This window comes from Triturus cristatus, chromosome 6 (genome assembly GCF_964204655.1).
Source record: "Triturus cristatus chromosome 6, aTriCri1.1, whole genome shotgun sequence".
In the NCBI taxonomy this organism is placed as follows: domain Eukaryota; kingdom Metazoa; phylum Chordata; class Amphibia; order Caudata; family Salamandridae; genus Triturus; species Triturus cristatus.
The window spans coordinates 529,958,092-529,981,384 of NC_140589.1; the positions used below are offsets into that span (position 1 = coordinate 529,958,092).

Consider the following 23,293-nt stretch of genomic DNA (forward strand, 5'->3'; position numbering starts at 1 on the left):
GTGCAGTTTTTTCATTTCCTTAGAAATGGAGGCATATTTGGGAGTACCAGTGACCAGCCTAGCTGCCGCATTTTGCAGCAGTTGCAATTTATTCAGGAAGCGTTCCTGTATATTTAGATACAGGCTGTTGCAATGATCAAGTCTGGACATGATGAGTGCAGTGACTACAGTCCGCTGACTATTGGTCGGCAGAAATGGAAGAACTTTCTTAATCATTCTGTTTAAGTAGTAGACAGAAGATGCCACTGTATTGATCTGGTCCCCAAAGTTGAGTTTCTCGTCAATGAGGACTCCTCGGTTTTTCATCTTCCTGACTGGAATTGGGAGCGTCCCCATATCTTCTGGCCACCATCTTGGGGTCCAGAAATTGGGATTGTTGCAAAATAAGAGGACCTCGGTTTTTCCTGAGTTCAGTTTCAGGCAGTTTTGTGACATCCAGCTCCAGATTGCTGCCATGCAATGGTGGAACCTGTCTTCTATTCCCGTTGCCTGCCCAGGGTGCAGAGCAACCACAATTTGTGTGTCGTCTGCGTACAATGTCAGATTGAACCCAAAAGAACTGATCAGAGTAGTCAGGGAGGAAACCTATACATTAAAAAGAGTAGGGCTAAGGGAGGACCCCTGAGGCACTCCACATGGCAGCGAAAAAGGTTTAGAATGGAAGTCCCCTAGTGCCACAGTTTGAGATCTGTCCGACAGGAACGATCTTAGGAGTTCATATGCTTTTCTATGGATGCCGCATGCTAGCAGACGGTCCATCAGTACATCATGATGGACCGTATCAAAGGCAGCCAACAGGTCCAGCATAATCAGAGCTGCTTTGCCTCCCCTGTCCACAGCCTCCCTCATCTCCTCCGTAGATTTTATCAGGACAGATTCTGTACTGTGCCCTTCTCTGAACCCATATTGAGTGGGGTCCAGAACATTGGTTTCAATGAGGCGCAGATTATGGAGAGTCAGGTGCAGATCCCCACCCTGTTGCTGAGGCAGCAGGTCATACTGAAGAAGTAACCAGGTAACAGAGCAAGTACTCAGAATTTGTCTCTCAAGGACTCTCTTGGCAGAAATGTCTGAGTGAAATAACTGACACTACATTCTCAGAGGTGTGGAAAAGATCCAACTAAGGCACGTCCTGCTGGAAGAAGAAGTCTTGAGCCACCTCTAGATGAAGATGCTGACATTTGTGGAGCTCTACTGCTCTTGGGTTTAGTGACACTGCCAATGATTGGTTGTTAGAAAGATCCCATGAAAGTCCCATCATTTCCAGAAATAGAGCGTCTTCTGTCACAAGATCTATGTCCCCAACACCAGTCTGCTTTTTGCAGTAAAACATGATGGTTATGTTGTCCATCAAGACCTGAACCAGATGCCCCTTGATGGATGGGAGGAAAACTCTGATCTGTCTTTAGCCAACTGCCTCTGATCTCCACATCTCCTAGATGACTGCCCCATACATCTGTGATGGCTGGGATTAAAGAAATTGCAGAGTTAAAGTAAAGGAATGTAAATGTGGAAGCACCCCCTTCACGGAGGAGTCTGTTCCCATTCAGGCCTTTCACCTTACATATAGCTTTCTGGTACAGTATAACAGGGGTTACTCCTGATCTGCCCTCATCTCCCACTCCTCCCTTGTTCAGGATCTGAATATCCACTTTTTGTTGGGCAGAGGCCAAAGCTGCCCAGCAAAAAGCCTATATACTGCTGTAAGCTGTCGCTTCCACCAGTGGAGCAAGGTCAATCCAGAGTCAGATGGTGCCATCTGCTAGCACATACGAGCAATTGCTATGAAAATTTCCAGATCCAGTCTGGCTTCCAAGGAAATTCAAACAGTGAAGAATCTATGGTTCAAAGCATTCATCACAAACTTCTATTCTATTGTTCCTCCACTGACCTGGTGCACGTAAGGTGGGGGAGTGGGGGGGGGGGGGGGGGGGGGGGGGGGATGGGAAGGAAGGTTCAGTGTTGGCCAACTATATAGTACTACAAAGTTAATACAGAAAAAAAGAATAGGAGATGTTCAGGTTTTTCACAAAATGGTCAGGGCAAATCTGTGCCCATTATGGGATCTGAAAGACTTGGGATGTATGGAGTGAGGCCCACTCTCAAAGCTATACATGGCCTCCCAACAATACCAGATCAGAAGGTCTTTCAGCATGATCACAGCTATCAAGATAAAATGGCCCCCTTTTCATCTGTGCCATCCTATTCCGGATGTATGTCCAGAAAGTCAAGTTAAAGCCACATATGTAGTCGCTATGCAACAAAAAGTGGATATTCAGATCCTGAACAAGGAAGGAATGGGATAAGTGGACTGATCATGAATAACCCCATCATACTCCACCAGGAAGTGATATGTGGGGTGAAAGGCCTGAAGGGGAGCAGATACCCCATGGAGGAGGTGCAATCCTATTTACATTACTTTTCCCTAAATTTTAAGTCCTGCTCTAAATAGAACAACAAGTCCCTGACTGCAAGGGGATCGGCGTTATCAGACCCTTGTGTAAACCTCTGTGCAGGGGTCTGAATTTCAAAGTGGGATTTACTTCACCCGATAATTACTGGGCACATTAAATATCGGTTTGTTAAATTTTGACAGGTCAAACCTGCAGTAACTTTAAATTAACGAACTCCATCTCCATTAAAGGGATAGGTGCAGCTTTCAAATGGTTTCCTGTTTAGGAAGGCATTAGGAGGAGCAAGTAGTGGTCCTCAATAACACCGCCTGCTTCCTCCGAGGCTGCCAACAGGGATAACGAAATGGTTACTTACCAGCAGGAGTAGTTTTGCAGCTTGAAGAGTTTTCTGAATTCACAGGTTGTGCATCATTCAGCCATCTAGAGGTTAGGTCCTGAATGCTCTTAGTTTGTTTTTTTGTTTTTCCTTGTTTTGGTCGCTATCAACCACCATTTGGTGTTCGGTACGTCCCCTGTATGACGTCAGACGGCATCCTGGAGGTCGACGTGCGTGGTGGCAATCTTTGGATTCTTTTTTCTGTTTTTATGTTGTTTAAATCCTTGTGATGGTCCTTATTTATACTTCTTAACGTTGTACTTTGCTTCCCCACTTGTTTGTGTTCCTTCTAGGGGAAGGCTGGGTAGGTCGCACGTGAATCCAGAAAACTCTTCAAGCTGCAAAAATACTCCTACTGGTAAGTAACCATTTCATTTTGCAGCGTGAATCCTTTTCTGGATTCACATGCTGTGCATCAGATTATGTAGCGGTTTCTCCCGTGTTTGAGAGGCTGTGGTGAGAAAAGACTTCGCAAACAGGTGTTGAAGCACCCTTTGTCCAATTTGAGCTTCCTTGTTTATTTGTATATCCACACAATAATGCTTTGTAAATGTGTGTGGTGATGTCCATGTTGCTGCTGCGCAGATGGCATCGATGGGTACATTTGCCATGAAAGCCAGCGTTGCTCATTTCTTCCTAGTGGAGTGAGCTGTTGGTTGTATTGCTAGTTCTTTTTTGGCTTTGGTATAGCTTGCACTATCCATCTTGCAATGGTTGCTTTAGTGACAGCTGATCCTGTGTTTGGTATGTGAGTAAGCCACAAACAACTGTTTTGTTTTCCTTTCTTGTTCTGTTTTTTGAAGATAGTATAGTAGGGCTCTCCTTACATCCAGGGTGTGGAGGCTATTTTCTGCCTTAGTTTTTGATTCCTTGAAGAAAACTGGCAAGATGATGTTTTGATTCAAGTGATACTTAGTTACCACACCTTTGGTAAAAACTGTGGGTTAGTTTTTTAAGATTACCTTATCCATGTGGATTTGTAAATAGGCCTCTTGTATAGTTGATGCGTGTAGTTCACTTACTCTCCGTAGTGATGTTATTGCAATGAGAAATGCTGTTTTGAGAGTAATATGTTTGGTATCCGCTATATGCATGGGTTCAAACGGTTTTCCCATTAGCTGAGACAGCACTGCATTTAAACTCTATGTTGGTACAGGAGCAGTTCTTGGAGGAGCCACTCTTTTTGCTCCTTCCAGAAATCTTTTGAGGCGTGGTCTAGTAAAGAAACTTTTGCATGTTTTCCCCCTTGTGTATGCCACTATGGCCGCGAGGTGTACCTTTAGGCTGGAAAAATTGATGTTGCTGTCTAAAAGTTAGGTGAGATATGTGACTACTGTTTCCTGTGTATTTATTGTAGTAGTCTTGTTGTTAGCGGTGCACCATGTCGTATATCGCTCCCATTTAGCTGTCTAGCATTTCCTTGTTGACCGTTTTCTTGCCTCCTTTAGAATCTCCATGGTTCTGGACGGCAGTTTGAGCTGTCTAAATTCTAGGTATTCAGGCGCCAAGCTGCTAGTTGTAGCGTTGCTGGTTCTGGGTGAGAGATTTGGCCCTGTTGCATTGCTAGCAGATCTTTATCTGATTTGATCCTGATCATCTCTCCTTTGGAGAGTTCTAGGAGAGTTGAGTATCATGTCTGTCTTGACCAACGGGGGGCAATGAGAATCATATTTGTACCTGGTTCGCTTGCTTTTTGAGTGAAATCGCATTTCCCTGTGACGGGTGGTGTTAAAACCTGGATGCAAAGTCCCGTCATTTCTTGTTCTGCATTGTTGCAAAGAGATCCAACAATGGCGTTCCCCAGATGTTGAACAGGTATTGTACTGTTGTTCGCTTTAGCTCCCATTCCTGTGAGCAACTGTTTTGTCTGCTTAGCCGGTCTGCTGTGACGTTGTCTACCCCTGGTAGATCTACTGTTTGCAGATTAATTTGCTGTGGTATTGCCCACTGCCAGATCTCTTGCGCAAGTCTGCTCAGGGGAAAGGATTTCTTTCCACCCTGTTTGTTCAGGTAAAACATTGTCGTTGTGTTGTCTGTTTGTATTAGGATTGCTTTCCCCTGAATCGGTTTCTGGAATGCTTCGAGTGCCAGACGAACAGTTTTAATTTATAAGAAGTTGATGTGTTTTATGGAGTCTTCTTTACTCCATCGCCCATGAATCTGTAGTTGGTTCAGATGTGCTCCCCAACCGTTGAGGGATGCATCCGTGGTGATTGTCACAGATGGAGTATTGTTCTCTAAAGGTCTCCCCTGTGCTATGTTGTTGGATGCCCACCATTGTGTCTGTTTGTATCCTTTGTGTAACAACCACTAGATCTTCCCAACTCCCTGTGGCTTGTGACCAGCTGTTGGTGATCCATTATTGGAATGATCACATGTGTAGGCAAGCATGAAGGATGAGTGGGATGCATGATGCCATCAAGCCCATAAGTTTCATTACCTTCCTCACTGTCAGAGACTGTCCCTTCTGGTAGAGGGCTGTTTCTTTGTAGATAGATTGTATCCTGTTCTGTGTGGGATAAGCCTTTGCATTCTTTGTATTTAGTCTTGACCCCAGAAAGGTCGTTTCCCCTTTCTGGGTTTGTTGATTTTATGTATTTTATTGGGAAACCTAGACCTTGAAGTGTGTGGATTGTCTTCTCAACCAGAGTGTGGCATATTTATTAGCCAATCGTCCAGATAGGGGTATACATAGATTTTCTTCCCTTCTTAGGTAGGCGGCTACTGCGGCCAGACACTTTGTGAACACCCGTGGAGCTGATTTTATTCCGAATAGGAGTACCTTGAATTGGTAGTGTGTTCCGTTGTGTAGGAATCTCAGGTACTTTGTGTGTTTTGTTCATTGGGATATGCAAGTAAGCGTCCTTTTGGTCTACTGTTGCTAGGAAATCTCCTTTTTGGATTTGTGGGATTATTTCTTGAAGGGTACACATTTTGAAGTGTGTCCGTATGAGCTTGTTTATGAATCTTAAGTTCAAGATTGGCCTTAGGTTAGGTTTTGATTTGGTACAAGGAAGTATGGGGAGTAGTTTGGTTTGTGCCGTTCCTGTTTTGGTACTGCTTCTATTGCCTATTTTAGACACACTTCTTTGATTTCAGCGTTTAGCAGTGTTTGTTCTGACTTGGATAATTATCTTATCCTTGTTGGATTTGCAGGTGGTGTCTTTGTTACCTCTTCTTCGGCGTCGACAGTTTCCGGTTCGACTTCCGGAGCCTTAGGGATTCGATACTCCTTTAACGAGTCAAACTCATTTTTTCTTTGCAATAGCGCAGCCATTTGTTCCCAGAGTCTTCTTTTAGACTTCGAGGGCCCTTTCGGTGTCAGATGCCGGGGTCTTCCTTTTGTTTGACGTCAATTTTCGGCGTTGGGCCTTTTTGCGGGTTACATGTCATCGAACCTTGGCTTAGGAGCCTCGAGTGACTTCCTCTCTTCGGCAGCCTTTGGGTGTGTGCCGTGGGTTTCTTTTGGTCGCGGCTGACCTTCGATCGCCTTTTTGTTCAACGTCGGGGCTGCCTTGGCTGTTTTTGGTTCGTGGCCCTTCGGTTCCAACGGATCTTTAATTCCTCCACCTTCTTCTCGGCGCGTCTTTTTTCAGCGTTTTTTTCTATAACTTCAACGTCCTATGCTTCGTGTGTGGATTTCGCAGGAGCTGTGTATTCCTCTTCATCGCTCGAGAAACCCATCTCCCTCATGGAAGGTTTCTTTGTTTGCATCAACATTGTGGCGTAGTGGGCCCGTCTCTCATTTTGGCGTGTCCCAAGTTTTTGGCAGGAACGCTTCACAGACCTCACAATCTTTATCCTGGTGATCCTTGGGTAGGCAGAGGTTGCACACGGTGTGTGGTTCACGCTGTGCGTATTTGTGATGGCACTTAGGGCAGAATTTAAAAGAGGTCTTCTCCATGGCCCCAACCTCACCATTTGTGGCCCGCAGTGGTCCTCTGGTGTTGAAAAAACCCAGGCCGTTGTGCATCTGTCTACGACTCTGCATCGATTATCGATATCTTCTCGCTGATCCTATCGACACGATCTTCTTTTCTTTAAGTTTTTTCAGGAAAAACAAACTTCTTCGGAGCTTCTTGTCTTGCTTCCAGACCCAACGGCGGAAAAAAGAATCTGGAGATGGCCACCACGCACGTCGACCTCCAGGATGCCGTCTGACGTCATACAGGGGACGTACACGACACCAAATGGTGGTCGACAGCGACCAAAACAAGAAAGGAAAAAAAAGACAATTCCGGACCCAACCACTAGATAGCGGAATGATGAACAGCATGTGTATCCAGAAAAGGATTCACACTGCAAAACTCCCCCTTTCCGAATCAGTTACTACCCCAACTCGGGGGTAGATAAATGATCCATGGGTTAATAACCAACTGTCAGTTATCAAGACTGGCTTGTAGGACAGCAATGAAGAACCTCAAATTCGGTCTTTGTGCAAGTGTTGTTCAGGGTTTTCATTTCTGTTCCCACAGCACGTTTTTTGGGCTGCCTACCATAAGTTTATCTTCTGGGGTCCAGTGGAGAGCTGTTCTTACGATGGAAGTTATACTAGTTTCTGATGGTGTAGATAGACCATCAGAAGATTTCAATGGGTTACGATTAAAATGATGTTCACAAATGGTTGATACACACGATTCTTAATTGTTAATATGATGGCAGTGCCGTTCTCACACTCCTACTTGTGATTTGGAAAGGATAGCAAGACACATTTTAAGAGAAATACTTTAACTCGTAAAAAAAAGGATTTTGTACAGGAGCGAGCTAGCTGCCACAATTCTTAGGATCCACTGCAGTAGCACACTAATGGAGTGTGCCAGATAGGCCAATGAAAATGGGCAGTGACTGAATTTGCTACAATGCAAACTGAACTCTGTTATAATCAGCATTTGCACTGAAGGAAGGTCAAGATTCATTGGGCATTTAGATGATTTTGCCGGGCGCAGCACAACATGAAAACTTAGATTTATGTGAAAGGATACTGTATGAAATGAAAAGGGAGTAGTTTCCTGCTGGTAAAGTAGGCTGCATAGAATTGCTCCGCTCTATCAAGCGATAAAGCTTCCGGAAAGTAGGTAAAGCTGCTGTACGCATCCAAACAATGAAGTCTTCATTGATGAACCCATTGTTGTCAGAGTCCGAGATATCCAGCCTGTAGACTGGATTTTGCCAATTCAGAGGTTGAGTGGTATCTGAAATAAAATAACTGAAATTAATAATAGTTCACTGTGGCAGCAAAGAAATTACAAATTGTATCTGTATGTGATTACTCAAAATACAGGTATTAAATGAGGGTTTCTCCATAGCTCCCAGCCTTCAACTTGTGCTTTTGTATTCATGCCACTACTTATTAAACCAAAAATGCAAGCTCCTTATTTGGTTTCTCCTGGAATTATTCCAAGGGCAAAATAGAAACTCTGCCCTCTCATATTTGTTTATACATTATATCACCCCCACCCACATTGTCCCCTTATGCTAATAATTTCTGCAAAATATCAGTGTACTCCGTATTTTCCGAATAGGTGCGAACTTGAAAATAAAAAGGTTTGTTTAGAAGAAATGAAATAAGCTTTTCCAGATTAAGATGTATTTTCTGGACTGCACTGGTTAGCGGGGCATGAGGCCATTTCCAGATATTAACCAAGTTTAAGTTACTGGCTTTATGCCCAAATGGATGGACAGGTCTTCCAAGAAAGTTGTAGTGTAGAGGATCTGGGGAAGAGCATATTGTTATGAACTACAATTGCATTGAAGTTTTGAATTCCACTGCATACAAAACATAAAAGATGACGCAGAAACAGTGAAGCAATAGGGAAAAATGGTACCTCCTGCAATACACTTGTTAAGAAGCCTGTAATCTCTATCAAGTAGAACTTTGACTACTGATTTATTTCCCCCTCTACAAACTCGTACTGGATTAAGCATTGTTATATGCAAGCAAGACACCATTGATCCGATCCATCTGTGAATGATGTGTGTGTGAACCTTTTTTTCATTTCAGCACTTGTTTGTTTTTCATCAATATTGACTGTTTAGAGACATTTAAAAGTGTGAGTGGTTCTTGAGCGCCGAATGTCTAGTTTAACAAGCGAATCTTCTGCATTATGTCACACATGGGTTTTATGAAAAAATCCCTAATTCTTTAGGCAAAACTGCTATGTCTTGCTTTTAACCCACAAAAACAAGTTACTTACCTTCGGTAACGCTTTTTCTGGTGGAAAAAGTATCTGCAGTGTATTCCTCAACTTTTGAATGCCCCCTCATGCGCAGTATTCCACATAAACATTTTCCCATAGCTCTCCAACAACCAGGAGGATGTCATAATACCACAGCTCCGCACAGGAGTCTGTGTAACGTCATCAGAGCCATGCGAAGACTTAGTCGGTGTGCTGATGTCAGTTTCCACCCATTTTTTACGTGCCTTCGAGGCACACAGGTGCACCAACAATGCATACATCAAAACAAGCATAATATCTGGCATATGCTACATTTATAAACACAACAAAATGCACTTAAATTGTGCTGATAAGTTTCACAGGATTCCTTATAAGAAACAACATACATGATTTTATAACCAAACTTATTTCGGTATATGCAGACAGGCAACGGTGAGGCAGGAAGGTCAGTGAGGTATCCACAGGAAGATACTGTATCCACCAGAAAAAGCGTTACCAAAGGTTAAGTAACGTATCCCTCTGATAGATACATCTGCCTGTGGATTCATCACCTTTTGAATAGAATCCCCAAGCATTCCTGCACTCGGAGGGTGCCTGCCTGCACCAAAAAATCCTGTAACAAAGAACGAGCACAATGGCTGTCCCTCCTCAGTTGAGAATACAAGCAGTAATGCTTTGCAAAAATCTGGACGGAGTCCCAAGTTGCCACTTTGCAAATGTCAGCCAGAGACACCTCTTGCCAAAGCAGAAGTTAAAGACTTAGCTCTGGTATAATAATGAGCTCTAATACCCTCAGATGACTCTTACCTAAAGCGTAGCAGCTCTTGACAGGATTATCTGCCTGGACAATGTCCTCTTGTGTACTGCTTTCCTTTTCATCTTGCCTACATAGCCAACAAACAACTGGTTATCCAATCTGAATCGGAGTTCTGTCCATGTAGAAACCCACAGCCCTCTTAGGGTCCAAACGATGTAGCCTCTCTTCCTCCTTTGATGGATGCTTGCGAGGGTAAAAAGTAGGCAAGGTAATGGATTGTCCCAAGTGGAATGAAGTGACCACCTTTGGCAGAAAAACAGCTCTGGTTCTAAGCACCAACTTATTTGAATGAAAGGTCGTGAAAGCAGGCTTAGAGCTAAGGGCGTGCAGCTCACTAACCCTTATAGCAGATGTTATTGCCACTAAAAATATAGTTTTAAAGGTAAGAAGCCTCAACGAGCAACTATGTAAGGGCTCAAAAGGAGAACACGTAAGAAATGTAAGTAATAGTTTAAGATCCCAATGAGGCATGATGGACTGAGTGGGAGGAAACCTATTAGTAAGCCCCTTAATGAATCTTTAAACTATAGGGGACTTAAAAACGGAAGGTTGGTAAGGCAAACAAAGAAAAGCCAACAGATATCCTTTAACTGTTGCAAGAGCACAACCTTGCAGCGCCAGGGAAAGCACATAACTCACAGCATTCGACAGATAGGTCTTCAAAGAGTTAACTGAATTCTCTCCACACCACTTCATAAATTTAGCCCACCTGCCAGCATAGACTGCCTTGGTGGAGTGTCTTCTGGCTGATAAAAAATAATGTCTACCACATCAGATTGGAGAGAGAAAGAACTCCTGTTTCATCATTCAATCTCCAGGCATGAAGGTGCAGGCTCTGGAGGTGGGGGTGTAGAACCTGCCCCTGCAACTGCGAGTGGAGGTCTGCCCTGTGAGGGAGACAGAGGAGGACACAAAGAAGTAATGAAGGTCTGTGTACCATACCCTTTGCGGCCAGAGTAAAGCATCGGATACTGAAGACTGCACAATGACGCGTAGTGCACGTTCTTGTGAGTGGCAAACTGAGGAATCCCCCACAGTCTGAAAATGTGCTGAACCACTTACTGATTGAGATGCCACTCTTGAGGGGCTGAATAATGCAGAAAGGGCCAGTCCACACTTACTTTCAGATCTCCGGCCAAGTGATTTGCAATGGTGCAAATCTGATGGTCCTGAGCCCAAGGCCAAAGCCGCGGAGCTTCTCCCTGCTTGTTTATATACCACATCGCAGTAGGATAATCTGACCTGAACTGACTGACCACAAAGGGAATCGGGAAAGCCTTGAGAGCCAAACGTATAGCCTGCAATTCCAAAAGATTGATTTTCAACAATCTTTCCTCTGGAGACCAAAGGCTTTTGACCTCCAGATCCCCCAGATAGGCTCCCTACCCTAGAGTGGAGGGATCTGTTATCACTATGGCCACTGGAGGAGGGGGATGAAACAGCTTTCCTTGTGACAGGTTGCTGGACACACCCCACCATTGAAGATACACTGCAATGTCTCTGGAGATCTTGACCAACTCCTCAAGATCTCTGTTGTGCCATTGTCTGTGAAGGCTCCACTGAAGAGCCCTCTTGTGCGAGCATGCATGACTGACTAGCAGAATGAACAAAGCAAAAAGACTGAGAAGGCTCAAGACCTTCAGGACTGGAACAAAAGCTCCGTTCTGAAACAGCTGAATCAGCCTGAATGTCCAGAATCCTCTGAGGTGGCGGGAAGGCACAACTCACTGTAGTATCCAGTACTGCCCCCTATGAACAGGTTGCACTGAGAGAGCTTCAGGTGAGATTTGGGTACATTTATTGAAAATTCCAAGCTGAAAAACAGTTGTGCTGTCAACTACAAATGGTGCAACACTATCCTGGCGACTTGGCTTTGAGCAGCCAATCATCCAGATAGGGGAATACTGGAATCCCTGACCTTCTGAGATGTACCGCCACTACTGCCATCACCTGTGTGAACACCTGAGGCGCAGAAGTGAGACCAAATGGAAAGACCACAAACTGATAATGCTGAGACCTCACCGTAAAAAGCTGATACTTCCGATGGGATTTCAGAATGGAAATGTGAAAATATGCATCCAGCAAATAGATGCAAACCATCCAGTCTTCCTTCTCCAGCGCAAGAAGTGCCTGTGCCAGGTTCAGCATTTAGAATTTTTCCTTTTTGGGAATCGGAAGGTATCGGTAAAAACACCCCTAACTCCGTTCCTGTCTGGAACCAACTATTAGAGCCTTCTGAAGCAGAAGATGCTCTTCCATACAAAGCCATTGTCGGGGGTGGGGAGGGCATTTCTGGAAGGGCATACCTATTTTCCACAATGTCGAAGACCTAGAGGTCTGTAGTGACAGACTTCCAGTGAGGCATAAAAAAAGTAGACCTGTCCTCCCACTGAACAAGCATGCTCTAAGATAATGAAGCTAGAGCTGCTTTCAAGCAGCATTGGCCTGAGAGAACAAAGAGGAGGGGGCTGTTTGATGGGCAGAACCAAGCTGACTACCTCTGCCCCTTCACCTGTAGCTCCTATAAAGGGGGGTTGAGGCTTGCTGCTGTTGCTGCCAATTTCTCCCTCGAAAGGACAGGTTCTGGCTGAAGCCTTGAAACCTCTGGAACTGTCTGTAGTCCATAGGTTGCAACTGAAGACTCTATAACTTCGCAGTCTCATTATCTTTGAACCTTTGCAGCGCAGAATCTGCCTTGGCACCAAACAATCGTGCCCCACCGAAGGGCAAGTCCTTCAAAGTAGCTTGAACATCTGGCGAGAAGCCCAACCCCTCAACCATGGATGTGTTCTTGTGGCCACAGAGGAACCCATAGCCCTTGCCACTGAGTCAGCAGGGTCCAGTCCTGACTGTATTACCTGGCAGGCAGCTTCCTAGGCAGCATTCAAGATCTCAAAAAAATGACCCTGGAGATACCCAGACAGCTTTGGGATGACCTCTATTGCAGAGTCCATTAAAACATGAACATAACGCCCTAATAAACATGTAGCATTTTAGACTTGCGGGTCATACTTCTTGGCAGAGCGCTTCATCCTCTTAGAGTCCCTGTGAGCTGGAGATGTTGGAATCAAACCAGACAGCAGTTTGGTGGAACAAGAAGCCTGTACTATCAAGCTTTCAGGTGTAGGGTATAAAGACAAAAATACTAAATCCCCTGGAACAGGCTTGTACCTCCTGGCAATGGACCCTGACACTAGTGCAGAGGACATAGTTTCCATGGAATGTTGCGTATGAAGGATATTCAAAAGGTGAGGAATCCACAGGCAGATCTATTCAATAGGAAATGTTTGTTCTTACAGAGACACCTCAATTATGTTACGTTTCGATGCAGATTGAGGGTGAACGCTTAAATGAGAAACAGCTATACCAGCATTGTATCGTGAAGGTACACATGCAAACTGCCTTCCGAATTGTTAATTGGTTAAAATTCTTCCTGGAAACAAAAATGAAATGTCAACAGTTTCACTCTCTTTCAAAGAATAGGTGTAGCTGCAAGGTTCATGAACGGTTCATAGTACAATACAGTTTTGAAAATACGCTGTAAGGACTATTTTTTTTAATTATAGTTTCAACTTCTTTTAATCTATGCTATCCGGGCAAAGTGATAATTTAGCTGGTGCGTGGCAGGAATGACGACGTTGGGAAACTATTTTGTAAAGGGTAATGAGGGAGAGGGTAAAGAGAAACTTCAGCTTTTTATCAGGTGTAAGGCACTGATTTTTATGTTGTGCGCAGTACCAATAAACACAATTCCTTTGTTGGAAAATAATATATTCTTCCCGATCCACAAGAGTCAAAAAATAAATACACCCTCAAGATAACAAATACACTCCTGGTACGACTTCTTCTCAAACACAACTACATAAAGTATACAAAAACGTCTTCTTTACCTTTAAAGAGTTCAGCTAAGTTGGTTGTGTTGCCAGTTGGATTTTTAAACTTCACATTTTTATCCGTCCACCAAGCAATGCCTCTCTTATTTAAGGATATCTCGGTTTTGGTACCATTATTCAAAACATAATACAATTTGAAAGAATCTAAAAGGCAAAATGATAGTAAAGACAAAGAGGTAAACAAATTGTTACTAACATGTATTGTGGAGCTTGTTTAATTTACAAATTAATAAATAGGTTTGTTTTTTAAAAGTTAAGGAAAACATTCAAAATGCATGAAAAGACAGGGCTATAATTTATCAAATAAATACGTTTCATAATACACCCTCATCAATTCTAAGGAGAAAAGAATAGAAGAAAAAGATGTGAACAAAGGAATAGGTTATTTACCCTGTGCACATATATTCGTAGTGTGTAGTGACTTAGATTCATACACTAAGCATTATCCTGAGCTATAGTTACTTCCCCTCCGGTTTGCATTGCACATATTGCTTGGCTCCTTTGTTAGATTGCTTTTGGCTCATCAGGTGAGAGTTAGAAAAAGGTGCAATAAAGTGACAGAAGAAAGAAATGTGGACATAATTGAGTGTGTAAAGTAGATTTCTAAATATTATGAGGTAATGCAACCAAAAGCTTCTGGGGAGGAGGGTGGGTGCATATGAACTTACGGCACTACACGTTACGAATAGATGTTGACAGGGTAAGAAACGTATTCAATTTGTAGAATGTGTTGGCTTTAGATACATATGTTTAATAGTGAATGTAAAGAAGTGCTCCCCTTTGCAGTGGCTAGCAACTGGTTAAAGTACTCGTTTGAAATAGTGTTTTAAGTACACCCTGACCCACTCTTGCTTGTTGATGGGTGAAAACAGAAACATTAGTGTTTAGTAAAAGTATGTGGGTTCTTCCATGCTGCTGCTATACAAAAATCCTTATTAGGGATATTTCCTAGGAAAGCCATAATGGCTCCTTGTTTATGTGTGGAATGAGCCCGTGGTGGTACTCTTAGCACCCTTTTTGCTTTTTTAGAACACGTTTGAATGCATCTAACTATATTACAGGTATTTAAAACAAGGACATATATTGACTATTTTGCATGTAGGCAACTAGTGCTGCAGAACAAGTTACTTACCTTCGGTAACGATGTATCTGTAAGAAACATTAGTTAGATTCCTCACCTTAGAATATCCCCAGGCGTCAGACTGGATCCGGAAGATTTTTCGTCAGCAATACCCCTTGCGCGTCGCTAGGCGTCGTCTGCGGCTCCGCGTCCGTCGTCGTGCGCCGGAATGACGTCGGAGTACTTAGACGCCGCCCTCGCGCGCTGACGTCAGTTCTTGTACATAGCTTTCCGCGCCAGGAACGCAGAGCCATGCAAAGACCGACACTGGTGCCAAAAATAAAATCTAGGGGCCTGAAAAGGATAACCTTAACCCTAGATGTCAGTTCGCAGAACGGGGAGGATGGGTGGGTCGGTGAGGAATCTAACTAACTAATGTTTCTTACAGATACATCGTTACCGAAGGTAAGTAACTTGTTCATCTGAAAGAAACACGTTAGTTAGATTCCTCACCTTAGAATAGATACCCAAGCAATACCATCCCCGCGAACCAAGATCACACCAGAAAGTCCTGGAGGACAGAACGGCCAAAGAAGCCATCCCTCCGGACTTGGCTGTCAAGGCAATAATGCCTGGCAAACGTGTGTAGCGAAGCCCACGTCGCCGCCTGACAGATGTCCTGCAAAGGGACACCCCGTCCCAAAGCAGTAGTAGCCGCTGTGGCCCGAGTAGAATGGGCGCGCAGCCCAACAGGAGGGTCCTTTTTTGCCAAGGAATAACAAATTTTGATGCACAAAACGACCCACCGAGAGATGGTCCGTTTGTGCACAGCTTTCCCCTTCTTAGCACCCACGTATCCAACGAAAAGTTGGTCGTCCACCCAGAACTGCTTTGTGCGGTCCAGATAAAAGGAGAGCGCACGTTTTGGGTCCAGACGGTGGAGCCTCTCTTCCTCTTTGGAAGGATGCGGAAAGAAGTTGGGCAAGGTGACAGACTGCCCAAGATGAAAGGGGGTCACCATTTTCGGAAGAAAGGAGGGACGAGGCCGAAGGACAACCTTGTCCGGATGAACAGAGAGAAAAGCAGGCTTTGAGGATAAAGCCTGGAGCTCACTCACCCGTCTAGCCGAGGTGATGGCTACCAGAAAAGCAGTCTTAAGCTTCAGCAGACGAAGAGGACAATTATGAAGAGGCTCAAAGGGAGCGCACATTAGAAATGTGAGAACAAGATTCAAGTCCCACTGAGGCATTACTAAAGGGACAGGAGGGAACGTGTGAGTAATGCCTTTTAGAAAGCGTGTAACTACAGGGGACTTGAAAAGAGAAGGCTGATCAAGAAGCCGCAAGAAGGCAGCGATGGCAGCAAGATAACCTTTCAAGGTGCCCAGGGCAGAGCCCTGCCGGGCCAAAGAAAGAAGAAAGAAGAGAACCTCAGAAAGAGGGGCGGAAAGGGGATCCACAGCCTTTGCTGTGCACCATGCCACAAATTTGTTCCACCGGCAGGCGTATACCGTCTTTGTGGAGGGACGCCTGGCTGCCAGAATGATATCACAGACTTCAGGAGGCAAGTCAAATGGCATCAACTGCCGCCGCTCAATCTCCGCGCATAGAGGTGGAGGCTGGACAGGTTCGGGTGGAGGACCGTCCCCTGCTGCTGCGACAGAAGATCCTCCCGAAGGGGCAGACGTATCGGAGGATCGGTCAACATACTGAGTAGCTCGGGATACCAGTACCTTCGTGCCCAATCCGGAGCCACCAAGATGACTTGGGCCCGGTTGTGCCTGATCTTCTTCAGCACTCTGGGCAGAAGTGGTATAGGCGGAAAGGCTTACTACAGACCGCAACTCCACTCGTGACGAAAAGCGTCACCGAGCGAGTGCCACCTTGGAAATTCCAATGCGCAGAACTGCTGACATTGCGCGTTCTCTTCGGTGGCGAATAGATCTAACCAAGGCTCTCCCCACTGCTGAAAGAGACCTTGCGCCACTTCGGAGTTCAGACGCCATTCGTGATCCATCATGCACCGGCGGCTGAGTTCGTCTGCTCTGGCGTTCAGAGAGCCCGCCAGATGTTGAACCACTAGGGTGACGCCCTGGTGTTCCAGCCATGTCCAGAGGCGCAGAGCCTCCTGACAAAGGGTCCACGACCCCACCCCGCCCTGTTTGTTGCAATACCACATGGCGGTGGTGTTGTCCGTGAACACCTGAACGACACTTCCCCTGACAGAGGGAAGGAAGGCTTTCAGTGCAAGTCGGATCGCTCTCAACTCCAACAGGTTGATGTGGAGACGAGACTCCGCCGGAGACCAGAGGCCTCTGATCTCCGCCTCTCCCATATGGCCACCCCAACCCAGGAGGGACGCATCCGTCACTACGACATGCTCCGGTTGGGGAAGGGAGAGGCTCTTGCCCGTGACCCAATCGCGGTCCGTGAGCCACCACTGCAACTGCTGCACAGTGCCCTCCGAGATCAAGACATGGTCGGACAGGTTGCCGTGATGCTGGGCCCACTGAAACTTCAGGTCCCACTGCAGAGCCCGCATGCGCCGCCTGGCGTGATGCACTAGTAGGATGCAGGAGGCCATCAGCCCCAGAAGCCGCAACACTAGCCTGACCGAAACCCAGGATAGAGGCCGAAAGATGGGAATCAGGGCCTGAATATCCCGGACCCGCTGTTCCGGTGGATGGACCCGGAACTGCGCCGAATCGAGAACCGCTCCGATGAAGAGGAGCTTCTGAGAGGGACTCAGGTGTGACTTCGGCACGTTGATGGAAAACCCCTGTAAATGCAGGAGATCCGCCGTAGTCTGGAGGTGGGAGACGACTGCCTGGGGCGAGCCCGCCTTCAACAACCAGTCGTCGAGATAGGGGAGGACTGGAACCCCTGATCTGCGCAGATGAGCTGCGACCACCGCCATCACTTTCGTGAACACCCGAGGGGCACTGGTAAGGCCGAAGGGGAGCACGGTAAACTGAAAGTGCTCCTGACTCACCGTGAACCGCAGGTAACGCCGGTGGGCTGGCAGGACGAGGATGTGGAAATATGCGTCCTGCAAGTCCAACGCTACCATCCAGTCTCCAGGGCCTAGGGCAGCTAGAACCTGAGCCAAAGTTAACATCTTGAACCTCTCCTTCCGGAGGAAGGCATTGACGTCCCGGAGGTCCAAGATAGGGCGTAGGCCCCCTTTGCCCTTCTTGGGAACCAGAAAGTAGTGGGAATAACAACCACGACCTACTTCTGGGCTCGGAACACGCTCAACGGCCCCCTTGGCCAAGAGGGCCGAAACTTCCTCGTGGAGAAGATTCAAATGATCCCCCGAGATACGGTGGTGCTGCGGTGGCATGGCTGGAGGGGTTGTGTCGAAGGGGAGGGAGTAGCCCCTTCGGACGATTTGCAGCACCCACCTGTCCGATGTGATGGACCGCCAGTGGAGCAGGTGATGGCGAACTCTGCCGCCCACTGGCGTGGAATGGGCCTGAAAGCTCGGACTAGGAAGGCTTTGAGGCGGATGCTGCCGGGGTGGATGTGGGCTGACCGCGTCGTCCTCCAGAACCGCCTCGGCGGTAACCACGTCCGCGACCGCGCACAGGTTGGTTCTGCGGCTGGTGGCTAGGCGTACGTGAGGAGGCGCCCCTTCCTTGGCCACGAAAGGGGCGAAAAGCGGAAGTTTGCGACCGCGGGGCCGAGAGGCCCAAGGACTTGGCCATAGCCCGGGAGTCCTTAAAGCGATTCAGCGCACTGTCCGCTTTCTCACCAAAAAGGCGAGTGCCATCAAAGGGAATGTCCATGAGAGTGCTCTGGACATCACCCGAAAAGGACGTGGACCGCAGCCAGGCGTGACGTCTAAGCGCCACCGTGGTAGAAATTGCCCTACCCAGCGAGTCCGTAGTGTCAAGCCCACATCGGATAGCATGTCGTGTCTGGACCTCCTCCGGACACAGGGGCAGCACGTCCTCCACCGTATCCCACAGAGAGTGGGAATAACGGTCCAAGAGACAGGCGGTGTTCAAGGACCGCAGGCCCAAACTAAGGGAGGAGAACAGCTTTTTGCCAAACTGTTCCAGTCTCTTGGAATCCCGGTCCGGCGGAGCGGTCGGGAAGGAGGATTGGGGAGGTAGAAGCCTGGATAACCAGGCTCTCGGGGGTAGGGTGTTGGGACAGAAAACTGGGGTCGCCCGGAGCAGGGCGGTGGCGCCTGGCGACGTTCCTGTCCACAGGAGGAACTGTGGAGGGCTTGGATCAGGTGCCCTGCAGAACGTCAATGAGGGCCTCATTGAATTGCAGCAGAGGCTCAGTGGAGCTTGCTGCAGACTGAAGCACCTCAGTGAGGACGTTAGTCCTCACAGCCACGGCAGGTAGCTCGAGCCCAAGGGCTGCGGCCGCCTTGCGCAGCACCACAGAGAAAGCAGCACCCTCCTCCGAAGCCACAGTCAGAGGAGAGATAAATCCAGTGTCTGGAGAGGTATCCAGTCCACTGGCCTCCCCCAGTTCATCTGCCCAGTCCTGTGACAGCTGAGCCTGAACGGCCATAGGATCCTCGGACCCCTCCCAATCGCCCCCGTCATCCGATTCCTGGTAAGCAGGAGGAAGGATCGGAGCCGGACGATAGACATAATGTGTCTCCAGCGGCGCCGAACGCGCCGTCCATAGACGCCGTAACGGCGCCGGGCCCGGACCGGGGCTGAACTGGGGCTCGACGCCGAGCGGAGCCGGCGTCGGAGGTGGTACTGGTGTCGACGCCGGCGGAGGAGGCGTGACGAGGTCGACCGGCATCGGCAAGGACTCGGGAACGGGTCCCTCGGGCACTTGAGGCGTCGAGGCCGGAGCCGTCGACTGGGCCGGAGCCGCCGGCAGGCAAGGTTGCCCAGTCGGGTCCGCGGGGCCTGAAGGCGCGCCAGAGGGCGTCGACGGCGGAGCCAGGTTCCTCATGGCCGAGAGGAAGGCACTGACTTCCGCCGGCGTCGCGTCAGTCCCAGGGACCGGCGGGTATGGGGACTTGCGCGGCGCCTGCGGCTCCGCTGGAGCCGCGGGGGTGGAACCACCCTGACCCTCGGCCGAGTCGCGCGACCGGCGAGGGGAGTCCGAAGAGCGGTGTCGCCTCTTGGACTTCTTGGAGTGCTTCGACTTACCCGAAGACTTGGAGCCAGACGATCGATGACGCGGGTCTGCGACCGATCCTTGGACCTCCTCCTGGACCGGGATCGAGAGGGGCGCGGAGCAGAGTGGCGAAGCACGAGAAGCTTACGGGACCGCTCCCGTCTAGCCTTCGAGGTCAGGGCCTTGCAGTCCGAACACGACTACGCGTCGTGGTCGAGGCCCAAACAGTAAAGGCACCGGCGGTGATGGTCCGTAACCGACATCAAGCGGTTGCAGTCAGCACAGGCTTTAAAACCAGGCATCCTACCGGCACCGGAGTCGAGACAAGATCAAAAAGGATCAAAAAACTTAGTCAAAAAAGACTAAAAGGGGTAGCTCTCCCGGATCTGCGCTTACTGGCGCGGAAAAAAGAAGAACTGACGTCAGCGCGCGAGGGCGGCGTCTAAGTACTCAGACGACGTCATTCCGGCGCACGACGCCGGACGCGGAGCCGCAGACGACGCCTAGCGACGCGCAAGGGGTATTGCTGACGAAAAATCTTCCGGATCCAGTCTGACGCCTGGGGATATTCTAAGGTGAGGAATCTAACTAACGTGTTTCTTTCAGATAGGTGTAATCTGATAGATGTGTAAGCAGGCCCGGTTTGCTGCAGATGGAAAAGATAGCCTATATGAACAAGTTACTTACCTTCACTAATTATCCCCAGGCATCAGACTGGATCCGGAGAATTTTTTCGTAGCAGTACCCCTGCGCGTCGGTGGGTGGAGTCGGTCGACTCCGCGTCCGTGTCGCCGGTATGACATCGCTGTGTCTACTTAAACGCTGCCCCTGCACGCTGTATTCAGTTCGGACATGACTTTCCATGCCAGAAGTGCAGAGCCAAGTAAGACACTGACCACTGGTGCGCATAACTAGGGCCCTAGAAGGGTAGAAGGGAGTCCTTATCCCTAGAAGTCAGTTCGCAGAACAGGGAGGATGGGTGGGACGGTAAGGAACCTATAACTACATATGTCTCTTACAGATACATCGTTACCAAAGGTAAGTAACTTGCTCATCTGAAAGAGACTATAGTTATAGATTCCTTACCTTTAGAATAGATACCCCAGCAATGCCAACCCCGGTGGTGGGTCTGCAAACTAAGTTCACACCAGGAAGTCCTGGAGAACAGAACGTCCGAAAAAGCAGTCCCTCCGGACTTGGCTGTCCAGGCAGTAATGTTTTGTGAACGTGTGCAGGGACGCTCACATGGCTGTCAAGCAGCGGACCTTCACATCCCAAAGCAGTAGCGGCTGCAGTCACCCTGGTAGAGTGGGCGCGTAGTCCTTCTGGAGGTTCCTTTTTCGCCAAAAAGCAGATCTTGATGCATAGGACAACCTATCAAGAGATGGTAAGTTTGTGCACGGCCCAACATTTCTTGGCGCCCACATAACCCACGAAGAGTTGATCACAGCGCACGTTTTGGGTCCAGACGGTGGAGTGTCTCCTCCTCTTTGGAAGGGTGTGGAGGCGGGAAGAAGGTGGGCAATGTGAGGGTCTGTCCTATGTGTAAAGGAGGTAACGCCTTTGGCAGAAAAGAGGGCCTAGTGCAAAGACCCACTTTATCTGGATGAACAGCAATAAAAGGAGGCTTGGAGGACAGAGCCTGAAACTTGCTCACCTTGCGGGCAGAAGTGATGGCTAGCAGGAAAGCAGTCTTTAAAGTAAGAAGACGAAGACGACAATTACGTAGTGGCTCGAAAGGAACACACAAGATAAGTAAGGACAACATTCAAGTCCCATTGGGGCATTACGAAAGGAGAACGAGGAAAGAGGAGTAATGCCCTTCAGAAATCTATTTACAATAGAAGACTTGAAAAGAGAAGGCTGATCAGGAAGGCGAAAAAAAGCCAAAATGGCCAAAAGATAGCCTTTAAGGGTGGCCAGTGCAGAGCCCTGCTGGGTTAAGAATAGAATGAAGAGTAGAGCCTCTGAAAGAGGGGCAGAAAGGGGATCCATAGCATTTGCTGTGCACCATGACACAAATGTATTCCATCTACAGTCTTATACCGTTTTAGTGGAGGAACGCCTGCCTGGCTGCCAAGATGACGTTACAGACTTTGGAAGGAAGGTCGAAAGCAGTCATGACAAGCGCTGCGGAGCGAGCGGCGCCTTGGACACTCCAACACTTAGAACTGCTGACATTGCATGTTCTCTTCGGTGGGGAACAGATCAAACCAAGGCTCTCCCCACTGCTGAAAGAGACCTTGCACCACCTCCGAGTGAAGATGCCATTTGTGATCCAGCATGCACCGGCGGTTGAGTTAGTCTACCCTGGCGTTCAGGGAACCTGCCAGGTGCTGAACCACCAAGGATGTGCCCTGATGTTCCAGCAATGTCCAAAGGAGAAGAGCCTCTTGACATAGGGTCCACCCCCCCCTATTTGTAGCAGTACCACATGGAGGTGGTGTTGTCTGAACACCTGCAGTACTCTTCCTTTGACTGAAGGAAGGAATGCCGTCAGTGCTAAACAGATCGCCCGAAGCTCCATATGGTTGATGTGGAGCCCAGACTCTGCCACAGACCCCTGATCTCGGCCTCGCTCATGTGGCTGCCTCACCCCAGGAGTGACGCATCCGACACCACTGTGAACTCTGGTTGGGAAAGGGCGAGGGATCGGACGTTGACCAAATCCTGGTTCGTGAGCAAGCACTGCAATTGACGTGCAGTACCCTCCCAGATCTGGATGACATTGTAAAGATTCCACATACGCTGCACCCAATGGCACTTCAGGCCTCACTGCAGAGCCCGCATATGCCACTTGGCATGATGCATCAGCAGGATGCAGGAGAACATGAGGCCCAGCAGGGTCATTCCCACTGATATCCGGGATAGAGGCTGAAACATCGGTATCATAGCCTGAAAATTCCAGACTCGCTGATCGGGAGGATAAGTCCGAAACTGCGCTGTATCCAGAACTTCACCGATGAGAAGAAGCTTCTGAGAGGGAATGAGGTGCGACTTCGGCACGTGGATAGTGAACCACAGCGAATGCAGGAGGTCCGCCATAGTCTCTAGTCCGAACAAAGAGGGGAACGGACGTGCTGCCTGAAATACTCGTTTGAGATTGTTAACAGAACTGAGGGAAGCCACCACATTGCACATAAGATATATCGTCCGACGCCCCAGGACCAATACGGATAATACTCAAATGAGAACCGTGTAGATTAAAGGATCCCACTGACAACACAGGGGATCAAATTGCACCCGGATTTGAAGAGGACCACGTATTAAACGTTATTTAAGATTAGAGGAAAGCTCAGTCTTCTTATCGAAAGGCACCAGAAGTGGACTTCTAAAGGCCTAAGAAATTTTAAATATCCCCTTTTATTATCATCGTTTCTCCATACCATGCTGAAGATCACCAGTCTATTTCACACTTACTGAGCAGGTGACATGAATTTGCACCAGCAATTGTATCACTA

General features: G+C 47.9%; 1 protein-coding gene across 1 annotated transcript in view; it reads right to left on the reverse strand.

Moving 5' to 3' along the window:
* The window catches only part of CDC50A (cell division cycle 50 P4-ATPase accessory subunit A), a 210,823-nt gene that overhangs the window by 34,034 nt on the left and 153,496 nt on the right, over positions 1–23,293 (reverse strand). Inside the window, exons 5-6 of the mRNA XM_085610961.1 lie at positions 13,674–13,820; positions 7,773–7,982 (exon numbers count right to left, since the gene is read on the reverse strand). Of these exons, the coding sequence (XP_085467087.1) occupies positions 7,773–7,982; positions 13,674–13,820 (357 nt within the window). The remainder of the gene's footprint in view (positions 1–7,772; positions 7,983–13,673; positions 13,821–23,293) is intronic.